The sequence below is a fragment of the Giraffa tippelskirchi genome, chromosome 2 (assembly GCF_054371585.1).
Source record: "Giraffa tippelskirchi isolate mGirTip1 chromosome 2, T2T-mGirTip1v1.2.pri, whole genome shotgun sequence".
Taxonomy (NCBI): Eukaryota; Metazoa; Chordata; class Mammalia; order Artiodactyla; family Giraffidae; genus Giraffa; species Giraffa tippelskirchi.
In genome coordinates, this window is record NC_137276.1 from 9,989,862 (window position 1) to 10,009,479 (window position 19,618).

Sequence of the window (19,618 nt, forward strand, 5' to 3'; positions counted from 1 at the left end):
AATACCTCACTCCAGGCCATAATCATCTATCTTTTTGACCTCTAGATAGCCTCTTCATCAATGTCCCTTCTCTACTCCTGCCTTCTGCCCCCTAAAGACCATGCTCAACATAGCAACCACAACTTTCTTTTTAAAATCTCCAATCAGGAACTTCCCTGGTGGTCCAATGCGGGGGGCTTGAGTTCAGTCCCTGGTCAGGGAACTAGATACCACATACTGCAAGTAAGAGTTCGCATGCCACAACTAAGACCCCTCAGAGCAGCCAAATAAATAAATAAAATTTTAAAAAAAATCTAACCAGTTCAAGTCATGCCTCCTCTGAAAACTCTCGGGAACAGTTTCTCAGAGTAATCTGGGAAGCTGGGATTCTGGGCTAGTCCTAAGTTTGGCTCAAATAAAACTCTTTTCTTATTATTGATTATTTTCATCAACAGCATCAAGCAGACCTTCAGGAAGCCACCCGTGGTGAATGGAGCTACTCTTTCCTTAAGGCAAGGAACACAGCACGTGGGTGACTAACACACCTCCCTCTGGGTGTGGGGATGTCACAGCAGGCTACATTTTATCACCTCACACTGAACACACCCATAAGCACACATCTACCTTGACAATGTCTCCAGGAAAAATCTTCGTGAAAGGGAGACAAAGCCCCCAATTTGCCCTCCTTCCCAACGAATGGCATACACTTCAGGAAGAGCTCAAACTAGGGGACTCAGCCAGCTGCACGATGCACACCCACACTGGGAAAGCAATATTCCTTAGGACAAATCAGCTTGCCCACTGGTGGCAAAGGGTGGCCACCACCCCATACTCAGCCTCCCTCCAAGATAAAGGAAATCAAAGCAGAAATGTTTGGAAGGGTAAGGATTGGCAATTCCATTACCTTGAGAACATAAGCCACATTCAGTGTCTCATAGCATAGCAACCGAGCCAGATCTTGGTGTTGTTTAGTTGCTAAGTCATGTCCGACTCTTTCGCGATCCCATGGACCATAGCCCATGAGGCTCCTCTGTCCATGCTATTTTCCTAGGCAAGAATACTGGAGTGGGTTGCCATTTCCTCCTCCAGGGGATCTTCCTGACCCAAGGATCGAACCCACGTCTCCTGCATTGGCAGGCAGGTTCTTTACCACTAAGCCACCAGGGAAGCCCAGATGTTTGGCAAGACACATCAAAATGTTAGTTTTAAAAATCCAAACATATATTGCAGATTTCTACTGTGTTTTATCACTTATTTGAGGTGGATAGGAGGAGGCAATGGGAGAAGGAAGAGGAGGAGAAAAATTAAAAATGCAAACAAACACAGCACGCCAAAAGTCTGCAACCAATTAGAGGTTAGTTAGAAGTCTGACAGCAAACCAAACAGAGCATGTCTCTCAGTACCTGCAGAGGCTCAGGGTTTGGAGGCCACAGGATGACGTTATTCAAGCCAGAGTCCTCTTGCTGAAAGCAAAGTATCTTGCTGTTAGGATGGGCCACAGGGAATGGCAATCCTCCCAAGAACCAGAGAGAGACCCTAACTTGCTGGAGGTGCTCCCACCTTGCCCACCGTAACCAGGGGAAATCAGACAACAGAAGGAGAGGGACCTGCAGCCCGAGGGTGTCTGAAGGAGGCAAGGACTAGGCAGGAGTAGGAAGACCCATCTCTCATCCATTGCACTGGTGATGCTGCTGGTCCTCAAGGCCTGGTCCTTAATCTGTGAAGAGAGCTTCATTCGGGACCTGCATCTTTCCCTCCAGGAGTTCACTTGTAAGCAGGATGCAGGCACCTCCAAGTGCATCTTCACAGAGAAAAAGCTTCTGAGAGAGAAGACTGGGAGCAAGGGTGGGATGGGAGAGGGTGTGGAGGCAGAGGAACTAGTTTGGAGGTGTTTGCAGTGACCCAGTTATGAGGATATAGAGTTGTGATGATGGGAACGGAGAGGAAAAAAGCTGTTAGAAGGCAGGACTTCTAACACATATTATATGGATATATGATATTCATGATATGTATGTATATACATATACATACATGTATATATGATATATACATGATACACACGTGTATATATACATGTATACCTATACATATGTGTATTATATACATGTGTGTACACATGTATAGCCATGTGTATTCTAACACATGGATATATGCTACATTTTTGTCTTTTGAGAAAGTGCTCTAAGCTACACTGATGGGACTGTCATTGCCCTGGAGCCACCTTTCCCCACCAGGCATGGGGACTTGACTCAGGCTGTCCCACATTCCAGGACACAGCGACTGATCCCAGCCAGAGAGGGCACGTGACAGATCAGGGCCCATCCGATTCCTTAGAGAGAGCTGATCAGAGGCTGGACCATTAGCTGGAAGAAGCGAATAGCTGCCTACAGGGCTGGGGGCACTTCCCTGAGGACTAGGGCGTCAGAGAGGAAAGCAGAGCAAAATCCAGAGAGGAGAGATCACCAGTGACATCTTTTGAACCCCAGGGACTACTGCAGCTAGACCCTCTCCGAGGACTTCTCAATTCTTTAGGACAGATAAGCCCCTTCTCTGCTTGTGGCCGCTGGAGATGGGCTTCTGTCTCTCACAATCAAAAGCAGTCCTGATTAGAGAGAAATTTGGAAAACTAAATGGCCAGTCCACTCATCAATCAATCAATCATAGGGTGACGTATTAAAGGCAGAGGATGGGAACGGGTGGAGTTAGAGGTGACTCCCAGGTTTCTGTCTTGAATGGTAGGGTAGGTCATGGTACCCAAGAGAGAGAATGCAGAGGGGAGGATCAGGGAAGGAAGCCGAGCTCAGCTTTGAATAGCTCGGGGTAACAGTGAGTCATCCACGCAGAGACATCCAGGAGATGGTGGAAAGATGGGACTGGAGCCTCTGCCCCATGAGGGACCCTGTTATCTGAAGCCAAATGTACTTGTGCTTAATTTCCATTTGTTTCTCCCAGGAAGGCAAGCCTTGTTCTGATCCTGGAGTCCTAAAGGCAACCCATGATGCTCCATTGGGTCACACTTGGCTGAGGCTGGAAATGTAAAAAATTGTGGTGCCAGAAAAACATCTCCCATCTGCTCCAGGAAGGTGGGCCTGGAGGGGGGAGCCTGGGGTTGGGAGCTGGCAGAAGATGAGGAGTGTAGGTGAGAGTCTTTAAACCTCTGCACATCTTTCTCCCTAATCAATAACAATCTAAGGCACTAAAATAGTCACTACTTGCAGAAATATAGTGAGATGGGCCCTCATATCCTGTCGAGAGACATATAAATTGTCATCACCTTTCTAGAAAGCGCTTTGTATAGAGATACAGCTATAGGTATAGCTATTAATATATAGCAAGAGCCTTTCAAAAATACCCTCCACTTGCTGCACCAGTTTCATTTCTATTCTAAATAAACCAGCCTTCAATTCTGGATGGTGAGGTTTAGTATAGGTAATGGAGAGAAAATATAAGCTACTTTAACTCTGTCTATATTCAGGTAGAAATTCTTCTCAGCTTAGGGAAGATACCAAAAGACTAACTATAAAAGGAAAAACTGATCTATTGTACCTTCTGAAAGCTTCTCTGTAAAAGAACTTGGTAAGGGGATGAAAAGACAAGCTACTAATAGGAGAAAATACTTGCAAACGACAATCTGAAAAACGATCAGTATCTAGACATTATAAAAATTCTCAAAACTCCACAGTAAGAAAAATCCAGTTAGAAAATGGGTAAATGACACAGATATTTCACCAAAGTGAATAAACAGATGGTAATAAGCATGTAAAAGATGTTCAACATCATCAGTCATCAGGGAAGTGCAAATTAAAAGCATAATGAGATATCACAACAGACACATCAGAACGTCAACACCAAACACTGACAATACCAATTGATGGCCAGAATGCAGAGAAACTGGCTCACTCAGACACTGCTGGTGGGAATGTAAAGTGATTCAGGGATTCTAGCAGATGGTGTAGTGGTTCCTTATAAAACTACACATGCAGTTACCACATGACCAAGCAGCTGCACTCTTGGGCTTTATGTCCGAGAAATGAAAACTTATGTTCACCAAAAAAAAAAAAAAAACCTGTCTACAAATGTCCATAACAGCTTTATTTGTAGTAACCCCAAACTGGAAACAACCCAGATGTCCTTCACTAAATGATGGTTCAATGAACTGTAGCAGGGAATGCTATCCAGCGATAAAAAAGAATGAACTATTGATGTACACAACAATCTAGATGCATCTCCAGGAAATCATGCTGAGTGAAAAAAGCCAATTCCAGAAGGTCACCTACTGTATGATTCCTCTTATGTAACATGGTACAACATTCTCTAGCTCATCTCTATAGAGACAGAGAACAAATTAGAAATTGCCATCTGTTAGGAAATAGGGCCCCAAGGGAGGTGGGTGTGGCTCTAAGGGCAACAAAAGAAATTCTGCCTCTGGAAATATTCTGTATCTAGATGGTGGCAATGTCAGTATCTGGCTTGTGATTCTGTACTCTAGTTTTGTAAAACATTGCCCTTGGGGTAAACTAGGTAAAGGGTACCTGGGATCTCTCTGTATTATTTCTTTTTCAAAAAAATTTTTTTAAAGATTTTTTTTTTTGATGTGGAACTCTTTTTTTAAAGTCTTGAATTTGTTACAATAGTGTTTCTGCTTTCTGTTTTGGTTTTTTGATCACCAGGCATGTGGGATTTTGGCTCCCCAACCAAGGATCAAACCTGTACCCCCTGCATTGGAAGGTGGAATCTTAACCACTGGACCACCAGGGAAGTACCTCTTTGTATTATATCTTCCAACATCACGTCAATCCACCACTCTCTCAACAACAAAAAAGTTTAATTTTAAAAACTGCAAGATTTTTAGAAAAAAACACAGGTTAGGTTGCTGCCTTCTCTTGAAGACACAGGAAGGTCTTGTAACACTGGGCCCACATTCCTGCTTGGCAACCTCTGCTGGAGTTGATGACAGCTTTCCCTTTTAGAAAATGGAACAGAAGCCCCTGTTGGCTACAGCCCCCACCTCTCCCTATTGCCCCCCTCCAGCCATTTAACACCATCACTGTTTCTTCTCTGCCCCTAAAGATTGAAGTTGGCCACCTTTTCTTTTCTTCTCATTTACTCTTTTAGGGATTTCCCTGGTGATCCAGTGCCTGAGACTCTGCGCTCCTAATTCAGGGGGTCCGGGTTCGATTCCTGTTCCAGGAACTAGATCCCACTAAGAGTTAATACGCCCAACTAAGAGTTGGCATGTCACAACTCAAGATCCTATGCGTCACAGCTGGGACCCAGCATAGCCAAGTAAGTAAACAAATATCTTTTTACCTTTTTTTTTTTTTTTTTAGCTGCACTGTGCACTGCTTAAAGGATCTCAGTTCCCAGACCAGGGACTGAACCCGGGCCACAGCAGTGAAAGCCCAGAATCCTAACCACTAGGTCAACAGGAAACTCCCTACCTTTTCTTTTGATGATTCCTGTTTTCCTGCTTGAGAAAAGATAGTAAGGGAAGAAAAAAAGCAAAGGGAAAATGAATTGCCCAAGGGTGACTTTTAGGTCTGATTTTCTCATTCAAAAAACTCTGTACTATTAATCCAAGATTTCCATTGTGTGTCAGATCAATGGGAAAGTGTTTCCCTAATTTTGTTCACTAGGGCATTGAATTACAACTCTCAAACTTAAGATAAAATCTGTATTTAATATCCCAATATTACGCACAATTAGGCAAAGTCTATTTCTCAATTTTGAAAACCTTACCTAGCATGGAAATGATAGTTCATGTTTAATCTGCTCAACATTGATAGATTTAAAAACTACTTTTTCCAGCCCAGAAGTTCTTTGGGGGAGGGGCTGGGGAGGCAGTGGTAGGGGAGTGTGGAAATGATTTTATTTTAACCTCTGATATAGCCATGTAGGTTAGTGGATGGGGGAGGGGCAAAATCCGGGGGGGGGGGAATGTGCCAAACTCTTCTATGTCAATTTTAAAAGTATAGAATAAGAAGTAAAACTAGTTTTTAATAATAATTTATAAAATCAGGGCTAGACTTACTACAAAGGGCTTCCCTGGTAGCTCAGATGGTAAAGAACCTGCCCACAGTACAGGAGATGCAGGTTCGATGCTTGGATCAGGAAGATCCCCTGGAGAAGGAAATGGCAACACACTCCAGTATTCTTGCCTGGAGAATCCAACGGACAGAGGAGCCTGGGGGGCTACAGTCCATGGGGTCGCCAAGAATCGGACACGACTGAGCTGAGGAACTAACATACACTGAATACAAAACTTCTGAAAATGGAATGAAAAACAGCTACAGGGATACAGAGAGGAGAGGAGATGGGCAGAGAGGAGATGCCGAAAAAGCCTAGTCAGTGTCACTCAAGAGCCCCGTGCAGGTCAAGGGGAAGCCCCATGACACCCACCTGGTTGCCTGAGGTGCTGTTCTCGTTGCCCATGACGACTCAGGGTGCTCAGGTCCCTCCGGATTTGATTAGTGCCGACTGGAAGAAACAAAAGGGTATGTACATCTGTAAAACTGAAGAAGGTCTGGGGCTTTTTCTGCCTACTCATCTCCCCAAACTTAAAAACCAGACGATGGGGAGTGTTTATCTCTAGAGTCACATCATGGAAAACTGCATTTGAAGGGTCTTCCTTTGCGAAGTGCCACCCAGCCGTCTGTCCCAGTACAGGCTGGTGTTTAACTCCCACCCACAGTTGGCAGACACTTCTGAAAGACGTTTGTTTACTGAGTCTCTGACTTAACGCCAATGTACACATATACGGATATATACAAACGGAGTGACAAAAGGGGCTGGTTTGCCAAGGAGAGCATGAGGCATGCCGCTGTCAGAGGGTTTTCTGTTTCCAATTGTGTTCGGTTTGGAAATCCAGAGCGTGGCTGGGGTCCCACCGTCGGGGACAGCAGAGCTGGGTGTCTAACATTAGCAGGCGTGAAATCCACTGCTCCTCGGAAACATGTGGTTTTGATATTTTTTACTCTAAACACTTGTTTCAGCAAATCAGTTTCACTTCTGCACATATTTCTCTGAAGGCAGCATGGTTTTCTTGCTGAGGAAAATGGGTTGTTGTAGCCAGACAGTGAATAAATAATCATGTAAGGCGGCTTGCCACCCGGACACCCAGAGTCACTGCATCAGGCTCACTTCATGACACCGCTCATTAATCATCGTCATAATGAAGGTACTTCTCACACAGCCCACGAGAAACCCAGGATGTCTGCTGACATCACCCAACAGAGTTCCAGCTCTGAGACCCCATAACAGAAGCAGGAGTGGGACTATTTGCTCACTTTTCCAGGTGGAGAAACCAAGTTACAGAAAGCTTTTAAAATTACAGACTTTTCAATACATGCACCCCTATGTCCGTAGCAGCACTATTCACAATAGTCGAGCCATGGAAGCAACCTAAGTGTCCACTGACAGATGAATGGATAAAGAAGATGTGGTACTTTATATACAATGGAATACTACTCAGTCATGAAAAAGAATAAAATAACGCCATTTGCAGCAATATGGCTACTAGGTAAGTTTTTATATAGAGAACAGATAAACAACAAGGTCCTACTATATAGCAGAGACCTATATTCAATAACCTATGATAAACCATAATGGAAAATAATATTCTAAAAGAGAATGTGTCTATCTATGTATTGGCTTCCCTGGTGGCTCAGTGGTAAAAAATCTGCCTGCCAATGCAGGTGATGTGGGTTTGATCCCTGGGTTGGGAAGATCCCCTGGAGAAGGAAATGGCAACCCATTCCAGTGTTTTTACCTTGGAAATTCCACAGACAGAAGAGCCTAGCAGGCTACAGTCCATGGGTTGCAAAAGAGTTGGACACAATTTAGCGACTAAGCAACAACAACATGTGTGTGTGTGTGTGTGTGTGTGTGTAACTGAATCACTTGGCTATGTAGCAGTAACTAACACAACATTGTATTTTTTAATAAAATAAATGCCTTTTAAAAAAATTTTGTTTTTATTTTTGGCTGCACTGTGTGGCATGTAGGATCCTACTTCCCCAACCAGTGATCAAACATTGGGAGCACCGAGTCTCAATCGTTGGACCATCGGGGAAGCCCCACTATATCATGTATTAAATCAACTCTACTTCAATAAATAAATAAATTAAATTACAGACTTTTCGAGCTGGAGCCTTAGAGATCACCAATCTAATACAGTGGGAAAACAGGCTGTAGAGAAGGCCAGGCATTTGCCAAAGACTCAGCTGGAGAAGCCAAAGCTGGAAACAGATCCCAGTCTCCTTCCTTCTGATTCAAGATTTCTTCCATGGCAGGATGGCTGTCATCATAGCATTTCCTCAGAAAACTTCAGCGATGGACTTACTCAAAACGAAACGTGTCCATCGATTTGCTTAGCCATTCAACCAACATTGAGTGAGTAGCTACCACATACTATGTGTAATTAACAGTCCCAGGAAAATAAAATATAAATTTTTGAACAAGTCCAGTTAAAAAGCCCCCAAGAGAATGGATACATGTGTATGTATGGCTGAGTCCCTTTACTGTCCATCTGAAACTATCACAACATTGTTAACTGGCTATACTCCAACATAAACCGTTTTTTAAAAATTAAATAAATAAAATGCCCCGAACAGAGAAAATTATGAGTTGCATCACTATAATGATCAACTCTCCCCCTCCTAACTCTTTCATCAAAAAGGTGCAATTGCTCAATCCTTTTTTGCCATTTGCTGTTTATAAGATGGACCAAAAAAAGGAAGCATATGCTCAGTTATAGAATGTAAAATGTTCATTTATTTAAAATCAATCACTTCAGTTTATTTTTTCTGTTCATTTGCAAAATGATGCCTCGTTAGGAGACAATGGTGAGTGTTACAAACACTGTGCCGCTCTCCATTAAAGTCACTTCCTTGTACCTGTCAGGCTGAACCACATGCAGCTGGAATTACACATGATTCAATGCAATATTAATTTTCAAACTCATTCACCAAATAAAATTCAATAAATTTTCTTAGGAATCAGAACATCTAAATTATGTTTTCACTTTTTAAAATTTTTATTGGAGGACAATTGCTTTACAATGTTGTGTGAGTTTCTACCATACAGCAAAGTGAATCAGCTGGACCTGTTCATTTATCCCCTCTTTTTTAGATTTCCTTCCCATGTAGGTCACCACAGAGCACTGTGTAGAGTTCCCTGTGCTGTACAGGAGGTTCTCATTACTTATCTACTGAACTAGGTTTTTTAAACTAGCTTTTTTTTTTTTTTTTAAACTAGCTTTTAAAACTGCCTCTGGCTCAGTGTAAATTTCAAAACCTCCTGGAGGGCAGCCTGACTGTGTCTGGAAGTCTCTCCCAGTGACCTCTAGAACAGCCCCCCGTTGGGCTTCCCCAAGACCAGGGTGGGAAGTACCACTCTGCCATCTACTTACATTCGGGGATATAGTCTGTTGCCTTTGGAGGCCGAGGCCCACGGAAAGTTTGCGTGTCAGCAACTGGACTTTCTCTTCCTCCATTCAGAAGTGGGCGAGGTCTAAGCAGAGGCGCTGACCCACCTCAAACCGGCGGCAAGCAGCCCAAACAGTCTCCACCCACGACGCTGACACAAACCAGCTGCACACCATACCTGGGCAGAGCCTGCGAGCCGCGCGGTGAATATACAGACATCAGCATTTCCCAGCCCATTGAGGCTGGCCTTTCACGCAGAGGATTTTCCCCATTTGTACATGAGCTGGGCTCCTTTCAGCAAAGGCTTATCCAAACCAACACTGGCCCCCGTGATCTGATTGGCCACACCTAGGCGAGTAGGGGAGCAGGGGCACCATGAGGCACTCTCGCGCCCTTACGGTTTAGAGAGGGGGACAAACCTTTCCCTCTAGAAAATGCTCCAAGGGCTTCCTGTTTGCACCTGGGAAAATTCCACCGTAAATAACGTGGAAAGACAAAGAAAACTTGTGGAAACAGGATGACGCCAGCAGTCTGGCACCTGTTCATGGTGTGATGCGTGCAGAATGTACTTACCCAGGCGTGGCTTGAGTTTCAACAAGTGAAGTTGTAAAAAGCCCAGACTGCCGGTAGGCAGACCTGTTCGCCCAAGATGGAGGAGGCTCTGCAGCCCGAGGGTGGGGCTGGAGATGGGCGGGCCCCCGAAGACCCTTGTGGCCTGCAGCCTCCTTCCTCCCCCGGATTCCAGTTATTAACAATCAACCCCTTATTTGCATGAATGCAGCCAACTGTAACATATATGCATATATTTTTTGTAGTGGCAGACTTTAATTCATTCTGCAGAAAACCCTTCTGTGCCCACTGTGTGATTCCTCCAGGGAAACAAGTCAGCATTTCATCAAAGGTTTCCTGGAGACCTGGTGTCACCAAGCTCAGAGGAGTATCAGGACCTTGTTGCAGGGGAAAGTTGGATGTGGAGGGGGATCTCAGGGCCCCACTTCTGGTTCAAAAAGAGCCGAAGTGTGTATGTTTCAGCAGGCAATGGATAAGCAAGTTGAGATCTATCCATACAGTGGAATATGATTCAGCCATAAAAAGGAATGAAATTCTGACACATGCTATAGCTTGGACAAACCTTGAAAGTACTATGTTAAATGAAAGCAGCCAGACACAAAAGGTCACATATTACGTGATTTTCTTGACATGAAATGTGCAGAACAGGTAAATCCAGAAAGGCAGATACTGACATTGTGAATGTGTCAAATGCCACTTAATTGCTCACTTTAAAATGATTAATCCATTTGCAGCAACATGGATGGACCTAGAGATTATCATACTAAGTGAAGTCAGACAGACAGGGACCAATATATGATATCACTTATATGTGGAACCTAATAAAAATGATACAAAGAAACTTTTTATAAAACAGAGATAGGGACTTCCCTGGAGGTCCAGTGGTTAAGATGCTGCACTTCCCTTGTAGAGGTGGTGGGCAGGGTTCGGTCTCTGGTCAGGGAACTAAGATCCCACATGCTGTGCAGATTAATGTATACACACTACTGTATATAAAATAGGTAACTAATAAGGACCTACTGTATAGCACAGGGAAGTCTACTCAGTATTCTGTAACAACCTATATGGGAACAGAATCTGAAAAAGAATGGGTAACTCACTTCGCTGTACACCTTAAATTAACACAATGTCGTGAATCAACTATACTCTAATAATGATAAAATAAAATGGTTAATTTTGTGTCATGTGAATTTTTACCCTCGATTTTTAAAAGTGAATGTGCTTCATATCTTGAGATTCTGCATAAGATATTGCTTGAAAAAATAAATCTACTTCTGGGGAAAAATTTTGCAAACAATTGCTTTTGGGTTTACTAATACTAGAGTTCCATAAAATTGAGAAACAAGAACATTGGCCTACCCTCATCCCCGACTCCCATCAAAAAAATCAAAAGAGAATTCTTCTAGGGAAGAGAAACTTTTTAAGCAAAATATCTTAGATGATTCCATTGGGAATGAAGAAAGGTCCCAAGCAAGTCTTCAACAGATGAGCAAACATAGCAAAATCCTGACAAAGAGAAGGAGGGAATGGGGGGGCTCACTCCCAAGGAGCAGGGAGAAGGATGGAGAGAGGATGGCCAACCAAAATGGCAGAGTCCTGTAGAGACCGTGAATGAGGATGTTCAGTATTCAATTTTCAGTTGTGTACACTTCAGCAGTGCAAATCCCCTCCAGGAACCACTCCCTCGGTCAACTCTGCAGCCTCATCTGTTACTGTGACCACCACTAGCCCCTGGACCATGGCTACTGGACATTAAGCATCGTCGCTGACACCTGTCTCAGCACTGTTGTCCTGACCACCACCAGGCGTCAGAGTCACTGCCACTGGGGTAGAGAGAGAAGGAGTAGACGGACTTTGCAGCTTCCACCCCAGGAACCAGTGCTCGGCCTCTTAAAAAGATAGAGTTCCCAGACACGGGGGACGGACCCAGAGGCGGGGCACCATGGAATCCAGCGTGCCTTCATTCCTTAGCCGTGACCCCTTTTCCTCGAGGCAATACTCTGACGAGATCCCAACAGCAGTCTTATCACAGTCTACACACGTTTGTAGCTGATCAGCTTCCCTCTCTTTGTGCTGTTTTCTTCCAAGCTGGACATTCAGCAGCTGACCAGTCTCCACTTCCTGCCACAGATGGCCAAAGGCTCATGTATGTGAGCCCTGTCATCTGTCTCTGGGACAACCTGCCTTTGGAGGCAGGATAAGGTTGTAATTACAAACCAGCCCCCGGGGCCAGACCACTGCCCTGGGAACACCAACTCCACCACCTGCCTAATGTATAAATGCTGGCAAATTGTTTAACTTCTCTGTGCTCCGTTTTGCCATCTCTAAAATGGGAATCATAACAATTCATCCCTTGTGACTGTGGTGAGATACGTTCCATAAAGCTCTCGCAATAGATTAAGCACTTGATAAATTGTTGGCTATTATACTATTACTGGCAGTGGGTCTCTTTGGAGCCCCCAACAGGCAAATCCCACAGCAAAACAAAGCTTATGCTGCCTTCTTTTTTATCCGTTCAGAAAAATCACAAATTCAGGTGTTACTAACTAGAAATCGGTATATCAGCTAAACTGACTTGTGCATTAAGAGACAGATGTTGATGAAGACTATTTATAACATAGACCAATAAGAAGTACATGGTTTCAAGAACACTGACAAAGAAATTGACATGGAAATATTTACTGGGCAAATGACACGTGCAGGGCTTTTAATTCTCTATTTTTAAAAACTCTCTTTTTGTGTATGGGGAAAATGTATGTATTTTACAGGCTTAATACACTTTGATTCTTCTTCAGCATTGAATCGTCTCGATTGTTCGTGCTAGAAGGAACTTGGAGATCACCTTCTCCAACACAGATGAGGAAGTGGAGGCCTAGAGGGTGGAAATGATCTGCCTGTCCTCTCACAACAAACAAGGGCTGGAACCAGAACTGGGCTCAGACCAGGCTTGCTTGCAAGAGGCAGACTGCCCTGCCACAGCCTCTGCAGGCTCCGGAGTAGTCTCCAGACCAGCCTAGCAAGATCAGGTAGATCCACCTTTCCTGCGTGGCACTGCCCTCTGGGCACAGTGGCTTCTAGCCATTCGAGCCCTGCGTCAGCCCAGGATGTGGGGGCGCTGACTGGGAGGGAACGCTTGCTCGCTGGCAGCGAGCTCAGGTTCACCTGACCCAGCATCTCCTTTGGCTGCTTGGCAAACCCAGTGACCTCAGCCAGCTGCTGTTCTCACAAATGGCCCCAACCCTCACTCCAGGCAGGCAGCCACCCCAGCCTCTTCCTCCAGTGGCTGAATTCAGTTCTTCCAAGTCCCTACCTTGCACAGCTGAGCACGGAGCTACTTATAGCTCTGTTATCATGTTCCTGTTTTAATACAAACAAACACCCGTAGCCTGGGAAGGGGATTTATTAATATTAAGAGGCACTGCCTGCTTTCTGCCCTGGCAGAGGCCCTCCCTGAGCACCGTGGACCTGGCTGCTAAAGGGGTTTGAGTGAAATCACAGCTCTTCCTTCATATCCTCTCCTTAGCCTCTTGTCTTCTTCTCTCTCCCATCTCTGAAAGTCGAAGTTGCTCAGTCGTGTCTGACTCTTTGTGACCCCGTGGACTGTACAGTCCATGGAATTCTCCAGGCCAGAATACTGGAGTGGGTAGCCTATCCCTTCTCCAGTGGATCTTCCCGACCTAGGAATCGAACTGGGGTCTCCTGCATTGCAGGCGGACTCTTTACCAACTGAGCTGTCAGGGAAGTCCCCCATCTCTGAAGCCACCTGGAAACCTTGATGTGAAAATCCCAGTCTCACAGAACTTAGAAATCACCTGTTCTTGAACCATGGAGATCAGACACAAGACTCTGCTGGTCAGCGGCTGGGCCAGTTACTAAGTTCTTGTTTCTTAGCTCCATATCCACTCTATTCAGATGGTGGGAGACTCTGAAAACCCCACTTCTGCTTTGCCAACTGCTCCTTGAGAGTCTCTGCCAGGGGAAGGCAGAGCCCAGAAGACCAAGGCGGAAGTAAGGCACACAATTTCCTGTCTGCCTTCCGCTTCTGGGAACATCACCCCAGACTCTCTGCTCCCCCCCTCAGAAGCCACAGTCCCCAGGGCAGCAGAGGAGTCCAGTTTTCCCAGCTCTCACAGAGCTAGCCTCACAGACATCAACCCCAACTGACTGGAAATCCCTCCACAGAGGTCTGAGGTCCCCTTCTGTGGGGGCCCTCCTCCATGCCCCTAAAGAATAACCCCTACTTCTCTGTGCTCCTTAAGCCCTAAGTGTGACACCTGCTTCCTGCAGTGGCTGCCTTCCATCATCCTTAGAGTCTGCCTTTGCATTTACCTAGATAGCAATCCTTTAGATTAAATTCTTGCTGTTGAAATAACTGGGACATTCTGCCTTCTGACTTGACTCTGATATGCTGGCAGAGCTGGGATCAAACCCAAGTCTTCTTTCTCCTGGTTTGGGACTCTTTGTCCTGAAACCCAATAACCCTGGGTCCAATTAAATGAAAAAGTAAAGCGAGTTCACTCCATCAGCAGTTCTAACTTTAATGGTGGCTTAGAGCTAAGTCGTGTCTGACTCTTGTGACCCCCATGGCCCATAGCCAACCAGGCTCCTCTGTCCATGGGATTTCCCAAGCAAGGATATTGGAATGGGTTGTTATTTCCTTCTTCAGGGGATCTTCCTGACCCAGGGATCAAACCCAGATCTCCTGCATTACAGGCGATCTCTTGCATTGCAGGTAGATTCTTTACTGACTGAGCCACCAGGGAAGCCCTTAGGGAGTTGTTTAGGATTCTCCATCACCAACAATGAACTCTCACCCAATTAAAACCTGGATTTTCTGTCATCCAAATGTCAATCTCTATTACCAGCTATTAGAATTGGGAGGGACTACAGCTCTGGCCTCTAAGGCTCCAAGCTTTTCACATAATGGCACACAGAATTTATTGTTGTTTAGTTGTGAAGTCTGACTTCGAAGTGTCCGACTCATTTGCAGACCCCATGGACTACAGCCCAACATGTTCCTCTGTCCATGGGATTTTTCAGGTAAGAATACTGGAATGGGTTGCCATTTCCTTCTCCAGGGGATCTTTCCGACCCAGGGATCGAACTCGCATCTCCTGCATTGGCGGTTGGATTACCACTGTGCCCCCAGGGAAGCCCCAGTACACAGATTACGATCACGTGAATACAGCCCCTGATTGGGGACAAGGCTCCTGGATGGCTTGTCCACTGCCCAGTCCCCACCTGGTCACACCAAGAACTGAGGATATCAAAATCTTGTAACTTGTCTGCCCAGCAGAGGGCCATTGACCTGGAGTGGAGAAGCAGAGACCTAATACAAGGCTTTTGTTGACAGATGTTGAGCACCAGGCCAGAAAGTTTAGGTAACTGGCCCCAGTGTAAAGAGCCTCACTCGGTGGAGCATCCCAGCTCTCCTCTATCCTGCAGTGGGCCAGACTGGGTTCCTTCTCAAGCCCAGCACAGGATTCCTCCGGAGAAGGAATTGTCATCCTTTAGCAGAACAACTTGATTTAATCTGTGTAGATGCAAATACTGGCAGGAGCTGAAGCTCAGGAAAATGAGCTGTTTACCCTGCTCCCTGTGTGAAATGACAGTATTGGGGTTTGGTTCCTGAGGTGGAAGGTCAAAGAAGAGGTCAGAGAAAGTTATCCAAGGTCAGAGAAAGGAACTGGGGCTAGAGGAGATGAACCTGGGTTTTGGTGTGAGACAAAGAAAAAGGTAAAGGGGTGGTGGAACTTCCCCTGAAATGGGGTAACTTGAATAATAAGAATGTCTAACATCATTTTAAAGTTGTTTTCTGTTTTCATATCACAAAGTCTCATGTATAAATGTGAGAGCTGGACAATAAAAAAGGCTGACAGCTGAAAAATTGATGCCTTTGAACTGTGGTGCTGGAGAAGACTCTTGAGAGTGCCTTGGACAGCAAGGAGATCAAGGCAGTCAATCCTAAAGAAAATCAACCCTGAATATTCATTGGAAGGACTAATGCTGAAGCTCCAATACTTTGGCCACCTGATGCAAAGAGCCAATTCATTAGAAAAGACCCTACTCATTGGAAAAGACCCTGATGCTGGGAAAGATTGAAGAGGAGAAGGGGATGACAGAGAGTGAGATGGTTGGATGGCATTACCGACTCAATGGACATGAGTTTGAGCAAGCTCCAGGAGATGGTGAAGGACAGGAAAACCTGGCATTTGCAGTCCGTGGGGTTGCAACGAGTCTCGGACATGACTGAGCAATTGAGCAGAACAGATCACAAAATCTTTCTCTCTCCCCCAAATTTTCATGCTACCTTCAGCAGTGCTTAGTAAGTACTGTGTCTCTCTTTGTTTGGTTTTGGGCTGGGGCTGGGGTTTGCAGCTTGAAGAAAGGGCTGTGTTTTATTCATATTTGAGTCAGTACAATATGGAACAAAGACAGCGTAAAGTAGGAGCCTGAAGTAGAGGAGACAGAGAGTATCATAAACCTTTGAGGACTCAAGGAAATCTGAGGGTGGACTTTGGAGATCTCATAGGCATGGGCTTGAACTGGAGTCTAGAGGGGCAGGGAGGTCTCCAGGCATTGTGGCAGAGCTGATGGCGACCTCCAAAAGGGGTCACACCAAGGGGCACCTCCCAGAATTACTGCTGCCAGTGCCCCCAGCCCTGTGGTGAGCCATCCTGACTCATGCCTCTGCAGGAGACCCTCCAGCACTAGCAGGAGAAGAATGTTACAGCATTTCTCAAAGCTGCTCGTTGTTTATGGTATTATGGCGGATGCCATAAACAAGTTCTGTGCCTCTGATCTCCATGCTCCATCGAGGAATCATCTGGGCCCAGAGAGGTGTTCATGATTGTTCATTGTTCATGTCATTTTATCAGAGTCTCTGCATTTCAAATTGCATCTTAACCATCACAGGCAACTGACAATTATGCCTATTCTCTAAATCTCTCCAAATAAATTATTCCAATTTTAAATTAAAAAAAGGGCAGGGAGACCCCAGTTGACATCTGGGTAAGCATTTATTTATATACTTAAATAAAATCCACAAACATAAAAGTCGGGGATCACACATACAGTTTGTATTCTTTTTGAAACTTTTTTCCATTTAACAGTAACATATCAAAAATATTTTCCCATGGCTACAGTATCATATTTAATAGCTACAGTGCATACTAAGTGGTTGCCAAATTTTAGCTGTTTAAAAACACACATCTCATTCTTTATAACTTCTTTCTGCCTGGGCTGGTGGAGGAGGTTGTAGAGTGAGGCAAGTGGGGGGGGGGGTGGTTAGCCTAGACTGGCTGCCCTAGGTTAGATCAAGCAGGAAGGTACTGAATCCAGAGACTTGTGAATGGGGGATGGACTTAGGGGCACAATCAGGTTGGCAGGATCAGAAATGGGGGCAAGGACAGAGCCAGCACAAACAGTTAGGGTGGAGAGGGGAGGATTCTTGTGTCAGGAGAGTTCTACAGCCCTGTGCTGCTTTTTAATGGGGAGACCTGGGGTCTCTATTGACAGTCACATCCCAGGATGTTTGACACAGGTTTTGAAAGGTCTAGTTCATGAGCTGGCATCTGGTTCTTTGGGGACAGAGGCCAGGTATTCATGGTGATGATGCCCTCTAAATTTTGAACCTCTAAACTAGAACCTGGGGATAATCATGGAATCCCTGCTTGAATACCTGCAGTGATGGGAAACTCACTCCATCCTGAGGCATCTTGTCTGGAGAGCGGTCCATCACTGGGCAGTTACTTCTATTGCTCCACAGTCTAGATTCCCACTCATGATTCCATGAGAGATGAACTAAGGGCTCTGGACAATAGTGACTACATCTTGGGTGTGGGCTGGGCAGTAGCCAGTGCTGAGGCCTGAGGACCAACAGGGCCAATCTAGCTGACTTTATGGACCATTATCTTAGACATGGGTGCAGACCTTTACTCAAGTGCCAATCTAAATCTGCCTTGTTCTGAGACTGCATTCAATCAGCATGTTCTCTCGTCTTCATGACTGATGAGTGGTAGCTGTCAGTTAGCCAGCCCACAGCTGACCACAGCCACGTGAGGGATCATAGCTGAGACCAGCCAAAATTGCCAATCCACAGAATCAGAGGCTAAATGAGTGGTTATTGTTGTCAACCACCAAGTTTGGGGATGGTTTATTACATTGTTGTTGTTTGGTCGCTAAGTCATATCCAGCTCTTTGTGACTCCATAAACTGCAGCACGCCAGGCGGCCCTGTCCTTAACTATCTGCTGGAGTTCGCTCAAACTCGTGTCCATCGAGTTGGTGCTGCCATCCAACCTTCTCGTCCTCTGTCATCCCCTTCTCCTCTTGCCCTCAGTCTTTCCCAGCATCAGGGTCTTTTCCAATGAGTTGGTTCTTCGCATCAGGTGGCCAAAGTATTGGAGCTTCAGCTTTTGCATCAGTCCTTCCAATGAATATTCAGGGTTGATTTCCTTTAAGATTGACTGGTTTGGGGGGATCCTTTTAATATGCCTTCATACCAGCCTGCACCCAATTCTGCTTGGCCATCTTGAAAACATCACAAAGAACGCTATGTAAGAGAGGATCAATGGATGGGTCGAATCCCTCTCGAGCGGTGAGATGACAGCTTACAAGAACAACTCCTTGACGGGCGGCCACTAGTGGCATCCTGGTCTGGACCAGACTAGGTGTCATTGCCCTGTAGTCCCCCGAGGATGATGCTCTGAGCATCCCATGTTACAAACCACGCATAGAGCCTTAGCCCAAAGTGGAAACACGAAGCTGAGTATTGATTTGCAGTAAGGGGTCTCCTTTTTTTTCTGCCAAAACAGATCTTTGCTGATACATTTAAATATAAGGTTCCCCTTACTCACAATTTCCATACAGTCCTTCTCTGTGCAGTGGATATAAGCAAAACCTATTTCTTATGAAAACAAGCTGTTGAAACCCACAAAAATTCAGACATCACTTTGAATCCAAAAGCTGAACTGTGTTGTCATTTTTGGAAATCAAATACGGTATCAACCTAATTGGGAACTGTAGGCTAAGGGGAGCATGGAAGGAGGCTGGAACGAGTGCTGGGAAGGCTGTTTCAACGCAAACAACACGACAGAGATCTTGAGTGTAGATAGAGTACCAGTGCCAATCACATCAGAGCCAAAGATATTAACACGGATGAGTCATGAGTTAGAGCTAAACTAAGAAATGGAAGATATTTGCCTTCTCAGATGGTAAAGAGTCTGCCTGCCATGCAGCAGACCCAGGTTCAGTCCCTGGATTAGGAAGATCCCCTGGAGAAGAGAACAGCAACCCACTGCAGTATTCTTGCCTGGGAAATCCCACAGACAGAGGAGCCAGGTGGGCTGCAGTCCATGGGATTGCAAAGAGTCGGACACAACTGGGCAATTAACACATAGTGACATGACACAGTTAGTAAGACTTTGCAAATGTAATTATTAGGCTTTAGAGAGAGTTTTGGCTAACATCAGGCACTTTCATTATGTAAAATAGAAAATAGTTTTCTAAAGCCTCTGTTCTTCAGGTAAGTTTATTGTAAATTTATCTTTAAAAAATTAGGGGACTTCTCTGGTGGTTCCAGTGGCTAAGACTCCATGCTCCCAATGTTAGGGGGCTGGATTCAGTCCCTGGTCAGGGAACTAG

General features: G+C 45.2%; 1 protein-coding gene across 17 annotated transcripts in view; it reads right to left on the minus strand.

Annotated features, from left to right (window-relative positions):
• Positions 1 to 19,618, minus strand: part of TACC2 (transforming acidic coiled-coil containing protein 2) — a 228,785-nt gene that overhangs the window by 197,548 nt on the left and 11,619 nt on the right. For 15 of the 17 annotated variants that reach the window (XM_081534324.1, XM_081534276.1, XM_081534222.1 and 12 more), the window contains exons 2-3: positions 6,379 to 6,456; positions 1,383 to 1,442 (exon numbers count right to left, since the gene is read on the minus strand). In XM_081534324.1, the coding sequence (XP_081390450.1) occupies positions 1,383 to 1,442; positions 6,379 to 6,411 (93 nt within the window). In that variant the 5' untranslated portion in view covers positions 6,412 to 6,456. The remainder of the gene's footprint in view (positions 1 to 1,382; positions 1,443 to 6,378; positions 6,457 to 19,618) is intronic. The other 2 variants (XM_081534294.1, XM_081534239.1) reach the window with 1 other exon arrangement.